The sequence below is a fragment of the Molossus molossus genome, unplaced genomic scaffold (genome assembly GCF_014108415.1).
Source record: "Molossus molossus isolate mMolMol1 unplaced genomic scaffold, mMolMol1.p scaffold_m16_p_10, whole genome shotgun sequence".
Lineage (NCBI taxonomy): Eukaryota > Metazoa > Chordata > Mammalia > Chiroptera > Molossidae > Molossus > Molossus molossus.
Window position 1 is genome coordinate 45,684,407 of NW_023425345.1, and position 24,085 is coordinate 45,708,491.

Genomic DNA, 24,085 nt, shown 5'->3' on the forward strand with positions numbered 1-24,085 from the left:
TTTATAGACACTTGTTGGTAAAGCATTCTTTAAAAAAATTTTTTTCTTTATTGATTTTAGAGAGAGGGAGAGAGAGATAGAAACATAGATGAGTAAGAACATCGATTGGCCACCTCCTGTATGACCCCCACTGGGGTTCGGGCCCACAAACCAGGCAAATGCCCTGACCGGGAATCGAACTGGTAACCTCTCAGTGCATGGGTCGATGCTCAACCACTGAGCCACCTTGCCAGCCGGGCAAGGATTCTTTTTTTTTTTTTAGAGAAGGAAAATGAAAACATGGTGTTAATATATCACACAAATATATTTATTTAAATGTTTATAAATTTAAAGATTTTAATTATGAATGAAAACATTTCTGGCAAGTGTTACTCATTTCATATTAATGTTTGGAACTGGTTTAAGGCACATAGTGCAGAATACTTTATTTCTGATACAGAGATTCCCTAGATGTTTGGGGAAAAAACTTTGTGGGTAAAATTAATATACTGTTATTTACTGGCAAAATTCTCTTAGTAGATTCAATTTTGGTTTACAGAGTAGGTTTCCATAGAAAAATATTGTCTGTGATTAATTTAAAACCACATTCTATGATACACAATTATTCACCTGAAAAAAAAAACTCAGTACCTGAGAATTCGTCCATGAATAGTTGAAGCCTTGGATATAAGATAACTTGAACATTTCTAATAAAAAATTTGCACATGTAAAAATAATTTTATTTATTGAATCTTCAAAATTCAATAACTTTCACTTCTCTATTTGATTAATGAAATACAATACAAACCTTTGAGAAAATAGACTTTTAAGAATATGTAGATATATACATATGTAAGAGTTATAAAGTCAGTGATCATACGTTATAAAAAAACAACGTATTGCTCTTATAAGTACAATTAAATTAGAGGTAGGTGTTTTAAGTCAAATTCTATATTATATCTTCTTTTGTATTATACCCACAAAAGTTCTTATTTAGTATTTAACCCAAGCACACATTTTTAGGATTTTAAAAATTTGAAGCATCATAATCCACAATTAAAAATTAAAGAAAACATAAAACAAGGTATCTATGCTGTATCAGTAAGTATAATGGCTATGTACTTTTTTGAAGTAACTATGGATTTACTATTCACCTGACATGAAATGTTTATGGTAGTTTTAAATAAGTTCATTTTCCTAATCTTTACTTGCTCTACTTTAACAAGTAGAATAAACATTTCATAAACATTGTACAGTGGGATACTGAGTAGAGATTTACATGTGTGTTTATAGCTGTAACTGTGGTCCAGTCCAAGTTGTTAACTGCAACATTTTCTTGGTATAATTCATTCAAACATCCCTATATACTCTACCATAAATTATGTCTTTTAAAAAAAATATCCTGACTAGAGTCAGATATCTGTTTTTATTTTGAAGGCCTTGAAAAACATAAGCGGGGATTTGACTCCCCGATGAGCACCCTTAAAAAAGGCACAGACACTTGGGACATGGAAATCTCAGGAAGACTAAAGAAATGAGCACCGGTATTTGCAGGTTCCAAAGAACAGCTCCTCTTTGGGACATACTTCTCACTTATGAATGTTCATATTACTTGAATTGGGAGACCCGTAGTCAGGTGAGGAACACACTTTCCACAAAACCCTCCACATCTGCCGTAGACTTTGGTTCCATCCTGAAAATAGGAGAGACAGAGATATAGGAGAATCTCATACAAGCTGGTGCACACACAAGACAGAAAAAGCAAATGCTTTGAATTACATGGCTGAAGTAATTAGCCAAGGTTTTCTAGAACAATTACATTTGAGGTCAAAGATCATACCCTTTCAGGGTTGGTGGTTAGAGAATCTGAGATTTATGTTGGCTTCTTAATGATTATACGTCACACTATAATTTAGATAGTTCATATCAATCCACATTATTTTTCATCCAAGTATGTATTTGCTTTAGTAAGTTTATTAAGATGTTCACAGACTAAATAAAAGATATGCAAACTTGACTTCATACAAGTCACATTCTCCAGCCCACTGACCTCAAGCATTGCGTTGGAGCATTAGCAACACAGCCTGAAGAAGAGGATGAAAGGGGAAAATTGGACTGAAAGTAGTAATTACAGTTAGAAAATAACTAAAAAGGAAGATTCTTTTTTTAAAGAAAAGCAGAGCCGTTCATGGAGGAATGATGGTCAGAGGGGGTAAAAGGCGTGGTCATGGTAAGAGATGTTCTTTCTGGACTGCCTTCCATCTTTTAGGTCCAAAAGTCAGAGGACTGAAAACATTTTGATAGGAGGAGGCAATAATAGTTTGAACTCCTGCAGCTTTTGGAAAGCGAAGGTTATTCTGTTGTTGTTTTTGTGGTTTTTCTTTTAACCTGAAGAGGGAGGTTTCCCAGACCATTTTGGGATGAATGTTTGGAGATCAGGGGCTTTTGAAGTTGACTTTTCTTTTGGGATTTTTAACTCTGGAGAATCTGAGTAAGCAGAAAAGAAGGGAATGGCAGTAAAAATTCCAATTTACATATACTCCTAGCCCAGATTGTTTAAGTAAAAACCTAATCTTGATTGAATTTACTGGCAAATGAAAACACGTTTGCCTTCCCATAAATATATTTGGGTTTCAGTTTTACATCAGATTTCAGGAAAAGCGTTCACGTGCAACATTTTGATTAAGGTAGAAAGTCTCAGTTAAGTAATCGTTAGAATAGAACTTAAATAGAAGCAAAAGGAAATGATTGTATGTGATAGTCATATCTACTGGTGATGGCAGCAAGTTCAGTCTTCATATTAACCAAAAGATATCTAAAAGCTGGAAAAATAAGGTCAGAATACTTCACTGAGCTCTATATTTATACCTACTCAGAATGTACCCCCGTTCTGCTACCAAAATGGATTAGACCTAAATATGTTAAATATTTAAAAATAAAGATCCATTTGTTTTAAAAGCCTCTGCTTACCCATATTCAAAACACAAATTTAATTATTTAATTATTAATTCAGATAATTGTGGTCTTCAGACATAGAATGTTTTAAACTTGATAGTATCAGAAAATTAAACTTTATTTACAAATATTCATATAAATAGCATAATAGAAGTCATTTAAAATTTTTTCTTTATTGATTTTGGAGAGAGAGACAGAAACATTGATTGGCTGCCTCCTGCATGTCCCCCAACCAAGAATCAAAGCAGCGACCTCTTGGTGCATGGGTCGACACAACAGAAGTCATTTTTATCAAAAGAAAACAACCATAAAATAGAGCGGGCAGGCGCTATTGGTGATGCTGATTTATGTACAATGCAAGTGAGAAGAGTTATAATGTAGATCCTGATTTGCTCTATAAAGTCATGCTAAGACATGGCAACTCTTAGTAGGAGCCACCTTATAAAGTATGTGAAGTACGTGTGCTAGCACACCATACCAGCAGCAAAATTAAGTGGGTTCTATTTTAGGAAATACACAGGGTGGGCCAAAAGAAGTTTTACAGTTGTGAGTACACAAAACATAGAGGTTATTCTTGCATTATTTTCCATATGAACAACTGTAAACCTACTTTTGGCCCACCTGGTATATGTTAGAGGTAAAAGCAAATAACATTGTTTTCTAGATAGAGGAAAATATGTGTAAAACCATAAAAATACTCATAATTCTCAAAGAACATACTATAAGAGGGTCTTTTGTTAAATGACAAATGGCTTTAGCACCATCCTATCATAAATCAAAGCAGGGAGGTAAATAAACCAAAGATTTACCTCTCACTTTGAAATATTAAAGCCTACAAACTGTTGATAATTAACTATAGAGTTAAAAGCATTACCTCTTTCTGAAGTACCTGCATTTCAAGTCATTAGCCCCAAATGGGAGCTAGATACAATCTATAAGCCCTGGCATGTGATATTTCATGTTTAGATATCTGCAGCACGTACAATGTATATAAAACCTACATATGCACATAAATAAAAATGAACCCAATTCCATAATATGCAATAACTCACTAACCTCATATAACTCTAAATTTAGAAGGAGGCCTTTTAATGCAAGTTCACCATACAGAAGTATTTCAAAGAGGCCTTTTGGTCCAGCAGGACTTACTTGTGACCTGTGTATGACGACAGAGGCGTAACTGCCCTGAGCAAGCCACTTCGCAGTGCCGGATATCTTCATCCCGGTGCCTGCCAAGTTAATGCTGAACTGTCCCTGGATGCAAACAGAAATAGATGGAATTTATGAAATATTCAAGAATCCTCTTGGTCGGATACACCTGAATGTGAGTTATATAAGAAAGGACTCAAATTGCTTTTTAGGGGTCTTCCTTTATAAAATGAGAGAATATCGATACAACCTTGCTCTAAAGAAAATGAACCAGCTACAATTGTTTAAAATTGATTACGCATAAGTCTTCTCATACAAGAGACAAGTAAATTAACACCACCTAACGTTGTTTGTGCAAAAGTGATTCCGTGTACCCCTCGGAGTCTGAGACTTGACAGCGAGAGCCAGCACCCCTGTAGCAGCAGGTGAGCCCTGACACGGGCTGTTCACAGGGACAGACACCAGGCTTGAATATCTCTCCAGTTTCTGTGTCTGACCTGTCTGCTGACTTCCCTGATGAGTTACACCTGTTTGATGCATTTTCTAGAATCTTGTTTCTTTTGTGTGGTGGGTTAGAAAATCATTCTTAACACCAAACAACTGGACATGGTATTACTGTCCCAGCTCTCCTGTCCTTTCTAAGTACCTAAAGTGGATGTGATTGTGATGCCACAGGCTTTACACACATGGTGTGTGAGCCCCCTAGTGGCTTTATGATCTAATTATTTTCAAGACAACCACCTGAGGTCAAAACATTTCGGACTATCTCCATTAAAATTAAACTTGAAATATCTTGACTGAGAAAAAAGGGGTCAAATTTGTGTCTCATTTACACGGTATTGCAATACAGAATTGTATGTTGAAAAATGGAAGTGCCACCCTGGCCGGTTTGGCTCAGCAGTTAGAGCATCGGCCTGCAGAACAGTGAGTCCCAGGTTCAATTCCAGTCAAGGGCACGTACTTTAGTTGCGGTTGTGCGGGTGGCAACTAATTGATGTGTCTCTCTCTCATCGACGTTCCTCTCTCTTGCCCACTCTGTCTGAAGATAAATGTATATCCTTGGGTGAGGATTAAAAAAAAAGCAGAAGTGCTTAATGCTAATATGTATTATCTACTGCCAATGTTCAATATACACAGATAAGGATAAGATATTCTCCATCACAACACCCTATGGCAACACTCATGAATCTTTAGCAAGAATAATACACTGGGGGTTATATTATGTGAATGAAAATATTACCATGTCATGAAAGCAAAGGCTAAATGTATTTTAAATGTATTTATAATATGACTTTTACTATTGTTAAAAACAATTACATATCAATTTAGATTTCTGAGCAATCCATATATTTCTTATTTAAAACCAAAATAGATATTCAAATATATCTTAATACAATAAGAGCATATGGAGAATTTTCCCCATAATGGAAACAATTTGTTTCAGATAAATTCCAAAGAAAAATTTCTTATTACATCTATCAGTTGCTTATGAAATTTAGAATAAATGACCTGTATGTTTGCTTCATTGCTGTATTCTCAGAGCCCCAAGGAGGGACTAGTTTGATACTCAGCAAGTGTTTTGGATGGATAAATTGAAAAAGTAAATACATACACCTCTAAACCCTTCATATTCCATAATGGAACTAATTCTAAGGATACATTTGATTAGTTGATACTTAGTCAAGTTGATACAGGTTTTGTACTGTATACCTCCATCTGATGTTAACTAATACATAGGCTTCTCACCAAATAACATTTCTCGGACATATATTCAGTGATGTAGGTTTCCTATGACCAGCCACTTATTGATTGTTCTGATTGGGCCATGCAGTGTTTTCAATATCTACTTTTCACCTCCCTGTACAAGGTTTCTTGGAAGCATTCCAATATAGATGCACTGGAAGTAAAAGGAATAAAGCTGGCCGACCACTGAGAGACTTAGGTTATCTTTAGCACAATCTGTTGGGTCTAGAAATAGCTGTTTCTCCATTTCTCTGGACTAATTTTCATGAATTTTGTGTATGCCCTTGTTAAAAAGCAATCTAATACAATCTCGAAGAAATGGCAAAGCAATACATTTATAATTTAGGGTACTGTTAGAGGTGAAAAGACATTTTACTCATTCAAAACTGAGTAGCCGGCACGGTGTGCAAGTACCGTGGGAGTACGACACAGATCTCTCCGCAGATCTGATGAGTGAAAAACATCGCTGGTCGCCAGAGGCAGGGGTCATCAAAAGATACAAACTTCTGCCCTGGCCAATTTTCTCAGTGGTTAGAGTATCGGCCTGTGGTCCAGAGAGACCCGGGTTTGGTTTCTGCTAAGGGCACATACCTTGGTTGAAGTTTGTCCCCTGTCCCGGTTGGGTTATGCGGGAGGCAGCCACTCCATGTGTCCCTTTCACGTCGATGTTTCTCTCTCTTCCTCTCTCTCCCTCCCACTCTATCTGAACAAAAAATGGAAAAATGTCCTCGGGTGAAGATAAAACAAACAAAGAAACAAACAAACAAAAAAAGATACAAACTTCTAATTATAAGATAAATAAATTCTGAGGATTTAATGTTCATTCAGTATGACGATGACTGTAGTTAACAGTACTGTAGTGTATATTTGAAAGTTGCTAAGAGAATAGATCTTAAAAAGTTCTCATCATATGATAAAAGATTTTGTATCTATGTGAGGTGATAAATGTTAATTAAACATATTGTAGTAATCATTTTGCAATGTATACATAATCAAATCATGCTGTACACCTTAACCTTACAAAGCCATATGGCAATTATATTTCAGTAAAACTGGAGAAAAATAAATCTGATAAGTGAAATTACATTACATTTATTTACACAGATATGCTATGTAGAGAATTATAGGTGCCATGAGAAGGATACTGGCACATTCCTATGGGACTTCAGAAGTAATAAGTGATTGAAGAAATGTATTAAGTAATTACTTCCATTCCAAATACTTCATTTAAGATAAAAATATAAATTTCCCTAAACTTAATCTTGAAAAATTAGTTCAACATAGGAACTTCTTTAAAAAATGCTTTTTAAAAGTAGTATAAAGTTTACCTCTTCTTTTATTCTCAACATTTTTTAGAAGAGGCCACTATAAGAAGGAAAATTCTTAACATTGTTAAAATGTTCATACTACCCAAAGCAATCAATAGATTCAATGCAATCCCTACCAAAATAGCAATGGCATTTTTTTTCCCCCACAAAACTAGAACAAGTAAACCTAAAATTTATATGGAACCACAAAAGACCTTGAATAACATTGGGAGATATCATGCTACCTGATATCAAACTATACTCCAAGGATACAGTAATCAAAACAGAATGTCTCTGGCATAAAAACAGACACATAGATCAGTGGAAAAGAATAGAGAGCCTGGAAGTAAACCCATACCTATATGGGCAATTAATCTATGACGAAAGAGGCAAAATATACAATGTGATAAAGACAGTCTTTTTAATAAATGGTATCGGGGAAACTGGATCATTTTCTTACACCATATACAAGAATAAACTCAAAATGAATAAAAGACTTAAATGTAAAATCTGAAATCATAAAACCCCAGATGAAAATACAGGCAGTAAATTCTTTGACACTGTTCTTAGCAATATCTCTTAGGAAAAATCTCTACAGCAAGGGAAACAAAAGAAAAGAAATGGGACTACATGAAACTAAAAAATTTTGCATTAATAAAACAAAAAGCCTACTGAATGAGAGAAGATAATTCACCAATGATACATCTGATAGGGGGTTAATATCCAAGATAAATAACAAATTCATACAACTTAACACCAAAACCCATAAATAATCCTATTAAAATGGGCAGAAGAACTGAATAGACATCTTTCCAAAGAGGACATACAGATGACCAATAGACATATGAAAAAATGTTCAACTTTACTAAGCATCAAGCCAATGCAAATTAAAACCACGATATCACCTCACATCTGTCAGAATGGCTACCATCAATAAAACAACAGATAAGTGTTGGTGAGGGTGTAAAGAAAAGGGAGCCCTTGTGCACTATTGGTGGGATTGTAAATTGATGCAGCCATCGTGGAAAACAGCATGAAATTTCCTCAAAAAGTTAAAAATAGAACTACCATATGACTCAGCAATTCCACTCTGTGTATTTATCTAAAGAAATCCAAAACACTAATTCAAAAAGATATATGCACCCCTAAGTTCACTGTAGCATTATTTACAGTAGTCAAGATAATGGAAGTAACCCAAGTGTCCATTGGTAGATGAATGGATAAAAATGAGTTGGTGTGTGTGTGTGTGTATATATATATATATAGATATATATATATATACACACACACAATGAAATATTAGTTGGTCATAAAAAAGGAAATCTTGTCATTTATAACAATGTCGACGGACCTAGAAGAATAAGCGGAGTAAGTCAGACAAAGACAAATGCCATATGATTTCACCTATATGTGGAATCTAAGAAAACACACACACACACACACACACTCATAGAAACAGAACAAATTGATGGTTACCAGGTGGGAGGGGGATTGGAAGGATTGGTAAAAAAAGGTGAAGGAATTAAGAAGTATAAAGGGCCAGTTATAAAAACAGTCACAGGGATGTAAAGTACAGCATAGGGAAAAAGTAATAGTGTAAATACTAGGTGTGGTGTCAGATGATAACGAGACTTACTGGTGATCACAATGTAAGTTTTTATAAACATCTAATCGCTATGTTATACACCTGAAACTGATATAATAGTATACATTGACTATGGTGATTTAAAATTTAAATTTTAAAAAGAAGTCAAATTCTAATAGCCAATTGAAAAGAACCAAGAATTTAAGAAAATGAAGTATTTTCTTTTGAGTCATTGGCTGCATCAAAGAAGTAGTTACGGATATAAGATAGAGGAGAAACACAGGTAGATGCAAGTTTTAATGTTCTGTTTCTTTGACTTGTTGGTTCATGTGTGCTCATTATATAATTCTGTTTTACAATTTTAAAATGTGTTGTACTTTATTATAAATAAGATCTAGACCTATAGACCTAATGTATATAATTTTAAGTGTTTATTTAAAAAGACCAAAAAATAGCTACACAAAGTTTTTTAAAAGAATGAATTTGAAGGACCCAAACTACCTGATTTTCATGCTCATTATAAAGGTATCATAACCAAGGTAGTGCTGTATTGGTGAGAAGAGAGACATGTAGATTGATGTAAGATAATAGAGAGTCCAGAAATAGATCTACATAAATATGTCAATTGATTTTTGACAAAGGTGGAAAGGCAATTAAGTGCAGAAAATATTGCATTTCCAACAAATGGTGTTAGGACAATTGGATGTCCATATTTAAAAAACCCTCTCAGAATTCAAAATCAACCATAAGTCTAAATGTAAGACAAAACTATAAAGGTTTTTGAAAAAAACATGGGAAAATAATCCTTGTAACTTTGAGTTAATCAAAGAGTTTTTAAATATGATACTACATGCATAGCTCATAAGAAAAAAATTGACTTTATTAAAATTTAAATTTTTTCCTCTTTGAAAGACACTTATAAGGTTCAGACCAGGAAAAAAATTTGCAAGTGTCATATCCAACAAAAGATTTGTACAGAGAATTACAAAAACCTCTCAAAACGAAATAGTAAGGAAACAACCCAATTTTTAAAATGGACAAAAGACATAAACATACACTGCACCAAGGAAGATAAAGAGATGGCAAATAAACACAAGAAATATGCTTAATATCATTAGCCATCAGTGAAATGCAAATTAAAACCACAATGAGATACCACTGAAGATGGGAAAACAGACAAGCAATAAACTTGGCTGACAAGGCAAAGCAACTGATACATTAATCTTTGCTGGTGGGAATATGAAATGGTATAGCTACTCTCTAAAACAGCATTGCAGTTTCTTATAAAGTTAAACATACACATACCATATAACCCTACAACCCTACTCACAAATGTTTGTTCTAGAGAAATAAAAATGTATGTTTACACAAATGTGACTATCAGCTCTATTCATAATCTCCAAAACTGAACAGTTTTCATCCAATGGATGAGTGGACAAAATGCAAGACAACTATACAATATACATAATTCTCAGCAATTTAAAAGAAATTATTGATAAATGCTACAACACAATAGATATGAAAGACATCCCAAAAGGTTATATATTGTACAATTCTATTTCAATGACATTCCAAAAAAGGGAATGCAACAGGGAACAGATCAGTGTTTCCCAGGAGTTGGGTGGGAGGGACTGTTCTACCTTCTGATTATGGTGATGGTAACATGAATCTGTACATATGTGAAAACTGTATACCAAAAAAGGCAATTTTACTGAATGTTATTTTTAGAAACGTATTTAATGTGAATGGGTATGACATCTGTTTCAAGAAAAATATTTTTCAGTTGGCTTGCAAACAAAACCCAACTACATGCTATATGATAGAGATATACTTAAAGCAAAGAAATTCACAAAGGCCACAGAAACACCCTAATTATAATAGGAAATTTTAATATATCACTTTTAGTTAACAAGAAAGATCAAGTGGGCCAAAATAAGGAGAAAGAAGATCTAAATAATATGTTTAAAAGGGTTTATATATATAAAACTACATCCTGATGATAAAGAATACAGGTCAAACTCCTTACAGGCTCTGAATACTCAACATGAATGCTGGCCATAATCCTCCGGCATTGGCTGAATGTGGTTATTTTTCTTGCTCTTATGTAATCAATATTAATTACAAAACAGCTAAAAATATGTTGTTTTTACTAAAAAAAAAAAAAAAATTTGTGGCTCTGTAGAAAAGTACCAAACATGTTACTTCCTGTTTGATATATGTATTCTAAAGTCACACCACACTCCTTAAACTTCATCTTATATTGCAATGTGGCTAAGTTTATTTTCCCTAAAGAATGCCATATGTGTCCCTTCTCCTTTTAGCATTCATGTCCTGGGGTGCCCTGTCATATGCAAACACAGAGGATATGGTTTTGATGAATCCCAAACAAGAGAGTAAGTGCGTTCTGTGACATCAAACATCTGGAGAGTATTCATGCAAATGTTGTATAACTTAACACAGAATCTGGGTTATATATTTGACAGAACGTATCTAAGAAAACATGGCAGTGTGTATTTTTCGGAACAGTAACCTCAGGCAGTTGAATGCAGACTGAATGGGCATTGCTCCTTTTGGCAACATGTATCTTTGCTCAATAACATCTAATTTTGGAACTAGAGCTTTGTATTCCACAAATGGCTAGAGAAGTATGTGAAGGAAGCATCTCACCTTTATTTGCAGAGAGGAATATTTTATTACTGCACTGGTTCTACCCCTGACTTTCTCGAGGATGTCGGACAGACTTGTTAACATGGAGTGTCTTTCTCCAACTAGAAATTAGGATTACATAGTTTACAACTATATAACTTTCTCAAGATATTGTAGGGGGAAAATGCAGTTACATGGAAATTGAAGAAAAAAGAGTTAGAAATGAATGGAAATAGCCTTATTTTAAATCCTGATTGTGCTAATACCTCTTATTCAGATTCCATGTTCATCAAGAAATATTCTGTTTATAATAGCTAAAGATATTTCCCATAAGAAAAGTTCACTAATGAGATGAAAGGAGTTTTGATTCCACCTTACAGTTATAGGATTTACTTGCATATCAGTCTCCCATGAATTTTGCTGTCTTATTACCAGACCTTACTCCCAATTCATCATATAATGAAAAAAAGAACCAGAATTCCAGAAGTTGATGACTTTTCCAAATGGCACCTGTGAGATCTTGAAGCAGACTCTTCACATCTCTAATGTGTCATTCACAATTTGCTTTTCTCTAATTACATCAAGGAAATGCCCAAAAGGCATATATTAGAAGGAGGGTGAGATGATGGATAAAATCGACCAGTCTTAAGAGGGTCAAAATGGAAATGTTTTTATAATTACATATGTGAAGGAAAAAGTGCTTAGAATTCTAGAAGTTTTATATTACCCTACTTGACTTCAGAAACGATGTCCAAAGAGACAGTATAAGACTTCAGAAAGGGGGGTTTAGAAGGGGAAGAACAGTCCTGGAGAAAGAACTGAATAGAAAATGTAGATCAGAGAGTCACCACTTGGAAGGCAGACCAATCATCGGGTAGACCAATGTGACTGAAATAAGGAAGGAGAAAAATGGGCAGGCATAAAGCTAACTATCCTCAAAGATTGAATGAGATTCCTCTGCAAAGTTAGCTACCTTTAAAAATATAGTTACCTAAACAACCATAACTGGTAAAAATGATACGATACAACAACCATTTAAAATCTCTGGAAATTGTCCTAAGGTTACATAACGAATGAAGAAATAGTTATACAGAAAAAATGCATGAACTCTAGGTAAGAACAGAGCCTCTGTGACACTTGAACAATGACCCATCCTCTCTTCCCTACCTCAACAAGATGAGTTATAATCTTATTTTTTCCAGAGTTGAAGGTTTTTTTTTATTAATTTGTTTTTGTTACAGATGTTTCTCCTTTTTCCCTCATTGACACCCTCCTCCCCATCACCCCCGCCCCATCCCCAGCTTTGTTGTCTATGTTCATTGGTGATGCATATATGCATATAAGTTCTATGGTTTATGTCCCCCCCCCCCAAGCCCCCTCCTCTGAGGCTTGTCAGTCTGTACCCCACCTCTATGTCTCTGGATCAGTTTTGTTCATCAGTTTGTTTAGTTCATTATATTCTATAAATAAGTGAGATCATGTGGTATTTGTCTTTTTCTGCTTGGCTTCTTTCACTTAGGATAATACTTTCCAGGTCCCTCCATGTCGTCTCAAAGGATAAGAGATCTTTCTTTCTTACGGCTGCATAGTACTCCATTGTGTATATGTACCACAGCTTTTTTATCCATTCGTCTACTGGTGGACACTTGGGCTGTTTCCAGATCTTAGCTATTGTAAATAGTGCTGCTATGAACATGGGGGTACATATATTCTTCCTGATTGGTGTTTCAGGCTTCTTAGGGTATATTCCCAGCAGTGGGATCACTGGGTCAAATGGAAGTTCAATTTTTAATTTTTTGAGGTAGCACCATATTGTTTTCCATAGCGGCTGCACCAGTCTGCATTCCCACCAGCAGTGTATTAGAGTCCCCTTTTCTCCACACCCTCGCCAACACTTGTTGTTTGATGATTTGTTGATGGCGGCCATTCTGACAGGTGTGAGGTGATACCTCATTGTTGTTTTAATTTGCATCTCTCTGATGATTAGTGATGTTGAGCATTTCTTCATATGTCTCTTGGCCATTTGTATGTCCTTTTTGGAAAGGTGCATATTTAGTTCCTCTGCCCATTTTTTAATTGGGTTCTTTGTCTTCCTTTTGTTGAGTTGTATGAGCACTCTATATATTTTGGAAATTAATCCCTTATCTGATACATGTTTGGCCATTATGGTCTCCCATATAGTGGGATCCCTTTTCGTTTTGATGGTTGTTTCAGAGTTGAAGGTTTATTTAAGAAATGCTTTGAGTGTCTAGTATGTCACTCAAAATATGTCAGAAAGCTTTCTGGTAATAACATGATAGACAAACTGAAGCAGAAGGAGACATGGATAACCCTGTTGGGAGTAGATGAGTATTCAGACTAGAGGAGCTGCAGTGAAATAGCACAGGAATAGCTGCCAGTGAAACTACTACCTACCTGCGAGACCAGTGAGCTCTTTACCTTCACCCGTGTTATCTCAGACAATGGGTGGGTTTGGTGGGCCCCTAACACTCTGAAGGTCCAGCCTAAAAGAAAACATCTTCTTTGCACCATATTGGAGATATAGGTACTGTAAAACCCTGCTATGAAGCATTTAGGTGGCGATGACTACCACCCTAGTCAAGCCTCTGAGCCTTGAGTGATGGGCAGCCTGCCTGAGCAAAGTTTGGCTTCGCAGTATTTAGTGGATATAAAAGAGCTTCCTATTTCTCATATGCCCTGACCATTCTGAAGCCTGATTTCCCTTTTCTGAGTTCCCAGATTGGATAACAATAAAAAATTTCCAGGAAATTCCCAGAAGATTTAACTTCCCAATCCTCCTCCCACTTCAACCCTGTCCTTCACTTCACTCTCCCCTCCCAACCCCCTACCATCCCAAGAGGAAGGGGCTTATCCTGGAGTCCAATATCCTCTCTTCAATGCTTGTACTTTCTTGGCCAGGACAGGCATACATCTGAGTTCTCAGGCCCTCTCCTTTGGGGCCCATCCAGGGCTTGAGGGGAGCACATGAGGGTAATATATTATCCTGCCTAGAAACAGAGGAATGGTTGTAGTGTTTTTTGAAGGTTCTTAAGGTACCAGATTCTTATGGAAAGTTCACTTCTAGATGTCCACTCTCTGACCCTTGTAAGGAAGTGATTTTTCTCTAAGAAGTCCCAGGGACTCAGTCTCTATGCTAGATGTCATAACTCAATCACCTTTGGGGGCCAGTTTGGAATTATAGGGTACATGCCCCATATACACCAACATTAAGAAAAATAAAATTGCACTAACCCAATAAAACCTGGATTTAATAGCCAGAAACATATGCTGTGAATTTACTATCCCATGAAGACAGAGCATTTGGATAGTTCTCATTCTCAGAAATTCCAAGGGGAGGATTAAAAAAAAAAAAAATCAGCTTACGTATATTCATACAAGGAATTTTGTCTATTGTGCAAAGAGAGGGTTATCTGGCCCCCAAGCAGGTTCTGGGCTCTATTAAGACTGTCCATTTACAACTCTAAGTAAAGTTCTTAGAGATGGAATGATCCAAAGGCCTGTGATCATGAGCACTGCTGAGGCTACACACCCTTTGGCTCCAGTAAAATCCCTGGTGTTTGACGTGAGTGGGAGCTGTGGATGCTTGCTCTCTGGTCCTGTCACAGCCCCAGAAGGAGCTGGTCTAGGAGTGTAAGGTTGCTGTCTCTGCGAGGCAGGCGCAGGGGCGGGAGGCAGTTCCCTTCATACTCGATCACTGCCATCTTAGCCCGATCCTGCTTATTCTGATTTGGGATCTGCAGCATTCTCGTGGAGCCCCCATTCTGACCTTGGTCCCGAGGGGCCAGTACTTGAAACAGCTTTGGGATCAAGTCCTTCTCTGTGAGCCAGAAGTCAGCCATGCGCATGGCTCGTTGGTTGGTGTCTCCCAGCTTCACATAGTCGACGAGCTTCTCAGCGCTGAGCTTCATGATGCCTCGATGTGTTCGTGTCACACTAGTCCCGTACACAAGTTCTGCAACAGGTGGATGAGGGCCTCGGGACCAAGGCCCAGGCGGCAGAATACGCGGCCGTGAGAGATGGTGGCAATGACCGATAGCCGCATGTTCCCGGCTCCTCCCGGACCTGGGAGGCTGGAACTGGCGAGTTATAATCTTGATGGGTGCAGCTATGAACTTTATTCTCCCCAGATCCCCGTTAGCGTTAAGTTTCCTTCCTGAGAAGAGCAAGCCACCAGCACTTCTCATATCACCCATCTCTGTGCTACAAAAGATCTATTTATAGGCAAGAGTGGCTGAGAATTTGAATCTTCCTTCTATTACTCAGTTCTTATTCATAGAACAGAAAAGCTACCCCAGGCATGGCAGGCCAAGAGCACAATGCCTGAGTCATCCCACTCAAGTAACTGTTAGGGTAGAGGTTCTATGCTGAGAAGGGCAAGCCAAGAATACCAGGGCCTTCAGTGACATAGTATTCTACATATAGAGAGGAGGATGTTGCTCTGAGAAGTGGGCCCTACCTCTAGATACAGAATTGGTCCAAAGTTTCTCCCTTGAGGGAGAATCAAGTTGTAAGAACAGAAAGTTCCATAGCTTTTTCTAAGGGGACTAAGCTTATTTGGGACAAAACATGGGGAAGTTCAAGCCTAAAGGTGCTATTGTAAACAAGATTTAGTGGTGCACAGTTAAAAAAAGGATAGTGGTCGCTCAAATGAAAATTTAACAGAGAAACAGGGAAGGAGACACCTAAGAAGAGCTCCTCTTAAGGTCTGACCTGACCTTAAAGACTGATTTATAAGACTACTCTGGCCAAAGGGATCAAACCATGGAATAATTTTATATAGACCAATTATCTAGCAATTAGTGGAGGCTAAGAGCTGAGTGTGGTATCACAGAGGCAGACAAACTAGAAACTTCATGGGAAGTAAAAACAAGTCCTAGAGGAGAGAGGAGACTTGGTATCCACTGTTGCTAAACTATATTATCTAAAATGCCCAGTTTTCAACAACAACAAAAATCTGACACATGCAAAGCAACTGGAAAGGGTAAAAAGGGACATAGGGCAAAAAGACAACAGAAACAAACTTTGAGAGTCTTCAGATCTCAAACTGAGCAGATGAAGACTTTAAAGCAGCTATTCTAAATATATTCAAAGAACTAAAGGAAGCCCTGGCCAGTTTAGCTCAGTGGTTGGAGCATCGGCCCGCAGACTGAGGAGTCAAGGGCACTACCTGGGTTGCAGGTTTGATACCTGGCCCCTGTCAGGGTCATGCAGGAGGCAACCAATCAATGTGTCTCTCTCCCTTCCTCCAACTCTATCTGTAAATCAATAGAAAAGTATCCTCGGGTGAGGATTAAATAAAATAAAGAAAGGTATGATAGTGTACAAGATGAGCCAAAGGACAGTCCTGGAATTAAAAAGTACAATGACCAAAATAAAAATTTCGCCAGAGAATCTTCTGAAGCAAAGTTGAAAAAACATATGTTAACAGTGATGATACAATCTCAAGAACAGGGGGGGGGGGGGGGGGATGAAAAAATAAACTGAGAGGGACACCATTAAGTGCACCAAAATATGCGTAATGGGAGTACCAACAAGAAAGAAGAGAAAGGAGAGAAAGGAGAGAAAGGAGGAAAGAGTATATTTGAAGAAATAATGGCTAAAAACTTTCCAGATTTTGTTAAATGCATTAATCCACATATCCAAGAAGTTCAATCGATTCCAAAGAGATCCACCTCCAAATATGTCACAGTGAAGATGTTGATAAAGAGAGAAAATCTGAAAGCATCAAGAGAAAAATGACCACATACATGGGAATGCCAATGAGATAAATAGTTGACTTCTATTGTTTTTCTAGAAGCCAAAGGACCGTGAATGACATATTTAAAGTGCTGAAAAATAAAAACTGTAAATCAAGAATTTTATAACAAGAAAATCAATCTTTTAAGAATGAAGGCAAAATAAAGACAGTCCCAGATAAACAAAAGTGAGAGGATTTGTTACTAGGAGACCTGTCTTACAAGACACAGTAAAGAAAAAAATTTAGGTTGTAATCAAGTGACACCAGGCATTACTACAAATCAACATAAAACAAAACAACCAAAAAGTACTGGTAAAGGTAATTATGAAAGACACTATGATTGCATATTTCTTTTTGTTCTTAACTGACTTTAAAAGCAGTTATATAAACCAACATGTACATAATTATATTATTGACCTGCAATATGTAGAAATGTAGTATGTTTGATCAAAATAGTACAATTGAGGCAGGTAGAAGCAAAGCTGCTTTAGAGTAAGAAACTGACACCAGATTATATCAAATCTATAGGAAGAAATGAAGAGAATCAGAAAGGTTAAATAGAAATGTTTCTTTAAAAAACTATGGATAATTTTTTTCATTTCTTCTCACATTCTATAAAAGACATAAATTCATATATAGAGTAATTATTAAAATTTGGTTTGTTACATATGTAGATAGTATATCTTTAGTAAACATAACACAAAAAAAGGAAATAGAACATATAAGACTACTGTTTTGCTATTTCACTGAAATTATGTAGTATAAATCTGAAGTAGATTATGGTAAGTATAACCATTAAGAAAGCAATTCAAAAAAGTAAAGAAAAATTATTAAGGACATTAAAATGTTACACTAGAAAACATTCACTGAATAAAAAAGAAAGCAGTCAAGAAGAAACAGAGGAGCAAAAACAACATATAAAAAACAAACATTAAAATGCAAGAATAAATCCAGACCTATCAATAATGACATTGAACAAGCAAAAGACAGATCCAAGAAAGTGCTCTCTACAGGAGACAAAGATATAAATAGGTTAAAAGTAAGTATCAAATAAATTAGACTTTAAAACACAAAAGTTACTAGAGTTAAACAGGAACATGTTATGATAAAGGGGAATGTATTAGGAAATTATGACAATTATAAACATGCCGTCATGTACAACAAAACCCCAAAGTAAATGAAGTACAAAGTAAATATAGCAAGAAGATTGAAGTGAGAAACAGACCATTCAACAGTAATAATTGCAAAGTTTCATTATATAGAACAACTAGGCAGAAGATCAACAAGGAAATGGAAGAGTTAAATGATATTTTAAACTAATGAGGCCTGACAGACTTCACCCAACAACAGAACATACATTCTTTCCAAGCACATATTGAACATTTTCCAGGATAGCCATATGCTGTGCTATAAAACAAGCCTTGATAGATTAAAAGGATTAAATATTACAAAATGTGTTCCAACCACAGTGGAATGAAAGTAAAAAATCAATAACAGAAGGAAATTTGGGAAATTCACAAATATGTAAATTAAACACAACACTCTTAAATAACCAATGGGTCAAAGAAGATATGAATGATAATAGAAAATACTTTAAGATGAATAAAAATATACACACAACATATCAGAAGTTCAAGGATACAGCAAAAGTAGTGGGATTGTGTAGCTGTAAATGCCTATATTAAAAGAGAAAAAGATCTCATTAATAACCTAAGCTTTCACCTAAAGACAGTGAAAAAAGAAGAGCAAATTAAATTTAAAACAAGCAGAGGAAAGAAATGATAGAGTGGAAATTGATGAAATAAGGAATAGAAAAATAGATAAAACCAACAAAATTGACAAAGAACAAAGAGAGGAGACTCAAATTACTAAGACCAGGAATTAAAGAACATGACTGCAAATCTTACAGGAATATATGAGGATTATAAAGGGAATACTATGAACAATGTATACCAACCAATTAGATAACTTTGATGAATCTGACAAATTCCTAAAAAGACCAACTATCAAAAACTTAAGAAGAACTAGAAAAGCTGAATGGAAGTTAGCAGTGTATAGAAAATCACATGTTTGTGACCCATTCCTTATAATATATGTCCATTTATTTCCACGCAACAAGTGGAAAGATAAATAATAAAGCACCATGGAATAAGAAATAGGATCTGAACAATTTAAAATTCTTGTTAATACACTTTTCAAACAAATCCAATATTAGCAAACAAACAAACAAACAAAAATGCTTTTCCTCCAAAGCTTACTATAATCTTTGAACTAAAGTTCATATAGGAAGTTGACTTTCTATTTACTTATGTTTCTTGCAATATTCTTTTTTTTTTTTAAAGGTCATGTTTTATTTCCTTTTTTTTTCTTATGAGTACACTGTGTAAATATCCTCATTCAGGAGATCACTGCAACCCAAATGTAAAATTATTTTCATGAGGTTTTTCATAATAGTAAGTCACAGCTAAAAAGAGTCATAGAGGAGGTGGCAGATGGGTAGGGACAGTGAACAGAGCGTCCTGGGGCCTCGTCCAGGCTCGATCAAGAAAATGAATGAAGAGAAACAGTATCTATTTCTTTTTTCCTAGTTAGGGAGCAAATAACAAATCTGAGATACCTGTGGGCATCTGGCAGCACTGTAGCAATCCCCAGCCGTGGCAAATGGAACTGGTTTTCCAAATATCGTCTGAGCAAATAGGAGGTCTGTAGCTAGAATGTAATAAATAAAACTCTTTAGCAATGAGACAGTGTATGTTTTCCAATCTTCACTGCAAACATAGTGTTCATATTATATTCTTAAATACATTTATACAATTAACTCAAAAATTTAAGCAAAAATGTATACAATTATAGTGTATAACGTAGATCAGGCTCTCAAATTATTTTTCTTTAATACAAAATGTTCATCTCATAAATGCCCTTAAAATCAATAAGCATAGTGCCCTGGCTGATTTGGCTCAGTGGTTAGAGTGTTGCTTGTGGATCAAAGGGTCACAGGTTTGATTCCAGTCAAGGGCACATACTAACCATGCAGGAGGAAACCAACTGATGTGCCTCTCTCACATCAATGTTTGTTTGTTTGTTTCTTCCCCTCTCTTTTTCCCTTCCACTCTCTCTAAAAATCAATGGAAAAATATCCTTGGGTGAGTATTAGAAATAAAAGAAGAAAAAAATGACAGACATATCTGAACTAAACCAGAAGTTTTTCAAACTAAGTGCTTTATTATATTTTATATCATAGTAAATATATAAAATAGACAAAATGAGATCAGGAGCAAAATTACAGGAAAAAATATTTTTTAAAGGTCAATAAATTATTACAAAGCACATGTGTTTACAGACTATATATATATATACATATATATATAGTCTGTAAACACATTTATATACACACATACATATACCCTAAAGTTCAGCTGCTCTAATCACTTAGATAATATCCTAACCAATAGTCATCCAGTCAGTGGCTCTCACCTCCACTAATGTTGTTTCATATCACTTCACATTTTAAGAGGACTTCAAGATTATTGCACGCTACCATGATGGCAACCCCTAAAGGTAGAATTTATGGAAATATGATCATATCTTTAAGGACAGTTTCTAAAATAATACCTTTCATGGTGTGCCAGAGTCAGCTGTTACCAAGTCATGAGAACCAACTGGGTATGTCTTTTCCCAACTCCGTGTACAGTGAGCTCATATTGATAGCTTAAAATTGGCCATGGAAATATACACATCATGAAAAATGGCATATACTACACATCAGACTTCTTTTTCCTGGTAAGAGCCGGTTGTTAAATATGCATCCACACACCACTGCTTATGCATGGCACTTATGATTAACACTGGGGCAGAGCAGACACAATTTTCAGATCATCTTTTGCTAGTATCTCTTCCATCATCACCTGGATAACTGACAGATAGCTCTACTATAACATGTCCAAAGCTGAATGCATTGTCTTTTTCTCCAAACTTATTCCCCTTGATGTTTTTCTTATCTCAATGAACTTTATCACCATTTATCTGATTATTTTGGAAATGTTTCTAAATATTCCATGTCACTAGGCCTTCTGTCAGAAAATCCTATAGAGTGTGTGTAGCTCCTTAATATTTCTCAACCGTGTTCTTAATTTAGGCCCTGATCACTTTCTGTCTGAATTATTGCATTAGCTTCCTAATTGTCTTCAAAAAGAACAGCAAGTGCAAAGATGAGGACATACATGATGTGTTGAAGGAAAAGCAAAGGGAAGAGTATGTCTGGAGCGGAGTGTGCAAGAGGGGAGTGTGGAGAGGAGCAGAGAGGTAATGGAGGTAGGAGGCCATGCTGACTGTTGTTGACCATTGACAGGATTCTCTATTTTCCTGTGAGTTAGATGGGAAATGTATGGACAGTTTTGAGCAAAGTTCAGGGTTGTTAAGAAGCTAAAATTATATATATATATATATATATATATGTATATATATATATATATGAAAAAGAAATAGATGATGTATAAGACATAATATTTTATATTTATATAAAAGATCATCATAATGATCTTATATTTTATAAGATCACTCTAGCTATTCTGTGGAGAAGGGGATCTAGGCAGAAGAGGGAAAAAGGTAAAATAGAACCAGAATGCTATCAGAGTAAACAAGAATACCAGTTTGTAGGCGCAATAAACCAGATGAAAAAATGGACCAAAAAAAGGTAGTATGTGAGGAAGTGAGAATTAAAATTGGTATATATCTCAGCTAGAGCTTCCCCAGCTATTATAGACTGGGTGGCTTAAATAACAGAGGTGTATTTCTCACAGTTCTAGAAGCTGCAAGTCTGAAGTCAGGGTGCCAGCACGGTCGGGTTCTGATGAGTCTCCTTCGTCGCTGGCAGATGGTCATCTTCTTGCTGTCTCCTTACTTGGAAGGGATACGTAGCTTCTCCTCTTTTTATAAGGGCACTGCTCCCAGCATGATCTCACCTAAGCCTAATTATCTCCTCATGACCAAACATCATCACACTGGGGATTAGAACTTCATCACACTCGTTTTGGAGAACACAGTACAGTCCACAGCAGCATGAATGTTGAAGATTCACTTGACAGAATTTGATGATGGATTGCATGTAGGTATGAGAGAAAGGGAGGATTTAAAGATGTTACTAGGTTTTAGCTAGAGTAACTAGAAAACTATAGTTGCCACTTAGTGAAATGGTAAAAATTGGGGGTAGAAGGAATGGTTGGAAAGCAATGTTGAAGATTCAGTTTTGGACAACTCTGAGTTTGAGATGCCTATTAGACATTCATATGGATATGCTGAATACGCATTTTAATATTGGAATTCAGGGTAGCAGTCCAAATTGGAGAAAAACACTTGGGACTGTCATCTAATGGGATAGGTGTTATTTTTTTTTTTAATTTTTATTTTATTTTATTTTTTCTTTATTGATTTCAGAGAGAGAAAGAAAGAGAAGGAGAGAGAGAGAGAAACCCCAATGAGAGAGAACATCGATTGGCTGCCTCCTGTATGCCCCCGACTGGGGATTGGGCTCACAACCTGGGCATGTGCCCTGACCAGGAGTTGAACCGGTGACCTCTTGATGCATGGGTCGACACTCAACCACTGGCTAGGCGGATAGGTGGTATTTGAAATGTATAAATTGAATCAGATTCCTAAGGAAATGACTTATTTAATGCTTAGTGTTGTGGAAGATGAAGAGTACTTAGCCAAGGTGAGAAATAGTAAGACGAGAGAAAGAGCAGCCAGAAAAGGAAAAAAACAATGAGAGTGCGGTGTCCTGAAAGCCAAATGCTGCTGATGGATTAAGTTAGATGGAAAGCAAGAATTTGTCTTTGGATTTAGAGAAATGGAGGAAGAACTGGTGATATGAGAGAAAGGAAAGTTTGTACCTATGCAGGAACATTATTGCAGTGAAATGATGAGACTAGAGCACAAGTAGACAGGGTGGCCTTACATGGGCATGGGAATGATTCATCCGCTGTAACCAGGTTAGAAGGCCAAGTCTGTAGGTGAACATTTAGGTGGGTTAGCGGAAGTGGCAGTGGTAGCTGGTGGAAATTCCCTTTTGGCTCTTATTTTCTCAGTGAGATAGGAAATAAGATCATTAGCAATACGTGACTAGAGGGGAGTATTAGCAAGTTTATAAGTTTGCAGCTAGAAGAGATGTGAGTTAGACATTTAGGAGAGCGGGGAAGGGAATGAACTAGGGAAGTGCAATAGGATTACTCAGAAGCATGAAGGGTCCCTGTGAGCTCAGTAGTCATGCATTTAAAGTGAGACCAGCCATAAGCGCAGTGTATTATCTGCCACTCAGAAGATTCATGGTACAAGTGCTGAGTCAGTGAAAGGTTAATTTAATCAAGGCAGGACTTTTGTCACATACGTTTGAGGATGGAAAAGAGAGACTAGGAAGTTGAAAATATATCCATTTAACATTGTATCCTCAGGGTCCAGCCCAATGCCTGGCAAAATGGCATGTTTGTTTGACAAATTAATAAAAATCAACAGCTTAATAAAGAGCAAACAACTACTGAGTGCCCATTATGTGCTCAGCAATGCTAATTACCTGACACACATACATTATTAAATAATAATGAGTATTTATAGAGCATTTACTATATGCAATGCATTTGCTAGGTGTTTTACAAGTATTATCTCATAATCCTCACTAACCCCCACCTCAAAAATGGGAGGGTGGTGGGGAGAAAGAAGAGAAAAAAATAAAGAGAAAAAAAAACCTAAGAAGGTTGGTTTTTTCTTACTTTATAGATAAAGGAATTTAGGCTTAAAGAGATATGTCCCAGGTCACATAACTGTTGCTAAACGGATGCAGAAAATTTCCACCCAGTCTAACTCCAGAGTTCGTGATCATAACCATAATAGTATAACACTTCCCCACTGCAATGATGGTGGGTTTTAAGCACTGGTGATTCAGAGTTTCTACTTCTAAAACTAACTCCTTTG

The 24,085-nt window shown here is 36.2% G+C and overlaps 1 protein-coding gene and 1 pseudogene across 1 annotated transcript in view; both read right to left on the reverse strand.

The window, feature by feature from the left end:
• Positions 1-1,105: 1,105 nt before the first annotated feature.
• The window catches only part of ADAMTS20 (ADAM metallopeptidase with thrombospondin type 1 motif 20), a 165,456-nt gene continuing 142,476 nt past the window's right edge, over positions 1,106-24,085 (reverse strand). The window contains exons 37-39 of the mRNA XM_036251991.1: positions 19,740-19,831; positions 4,084-4,188; positions 1,106-1,672 (exon numbers count right to left, since the gene is read on the reverse strand). Coding sequence (XP_036107884.1) covers positions 1,583-1,672; positions 4,084-4,188; positions 19,740-19,831 — 287 coding nt within the window. The 3' untranslated portion in view covers positions 1,106-1,582. The remainder of the gene's footprint in view (positions 1,673-4,083; positions 4,189-19,739; positions 19,832-24,085) is intronic.
• LOC118624050 lies at positions 14,893-15,427 on the reverse strand (annotated as a pseudogene).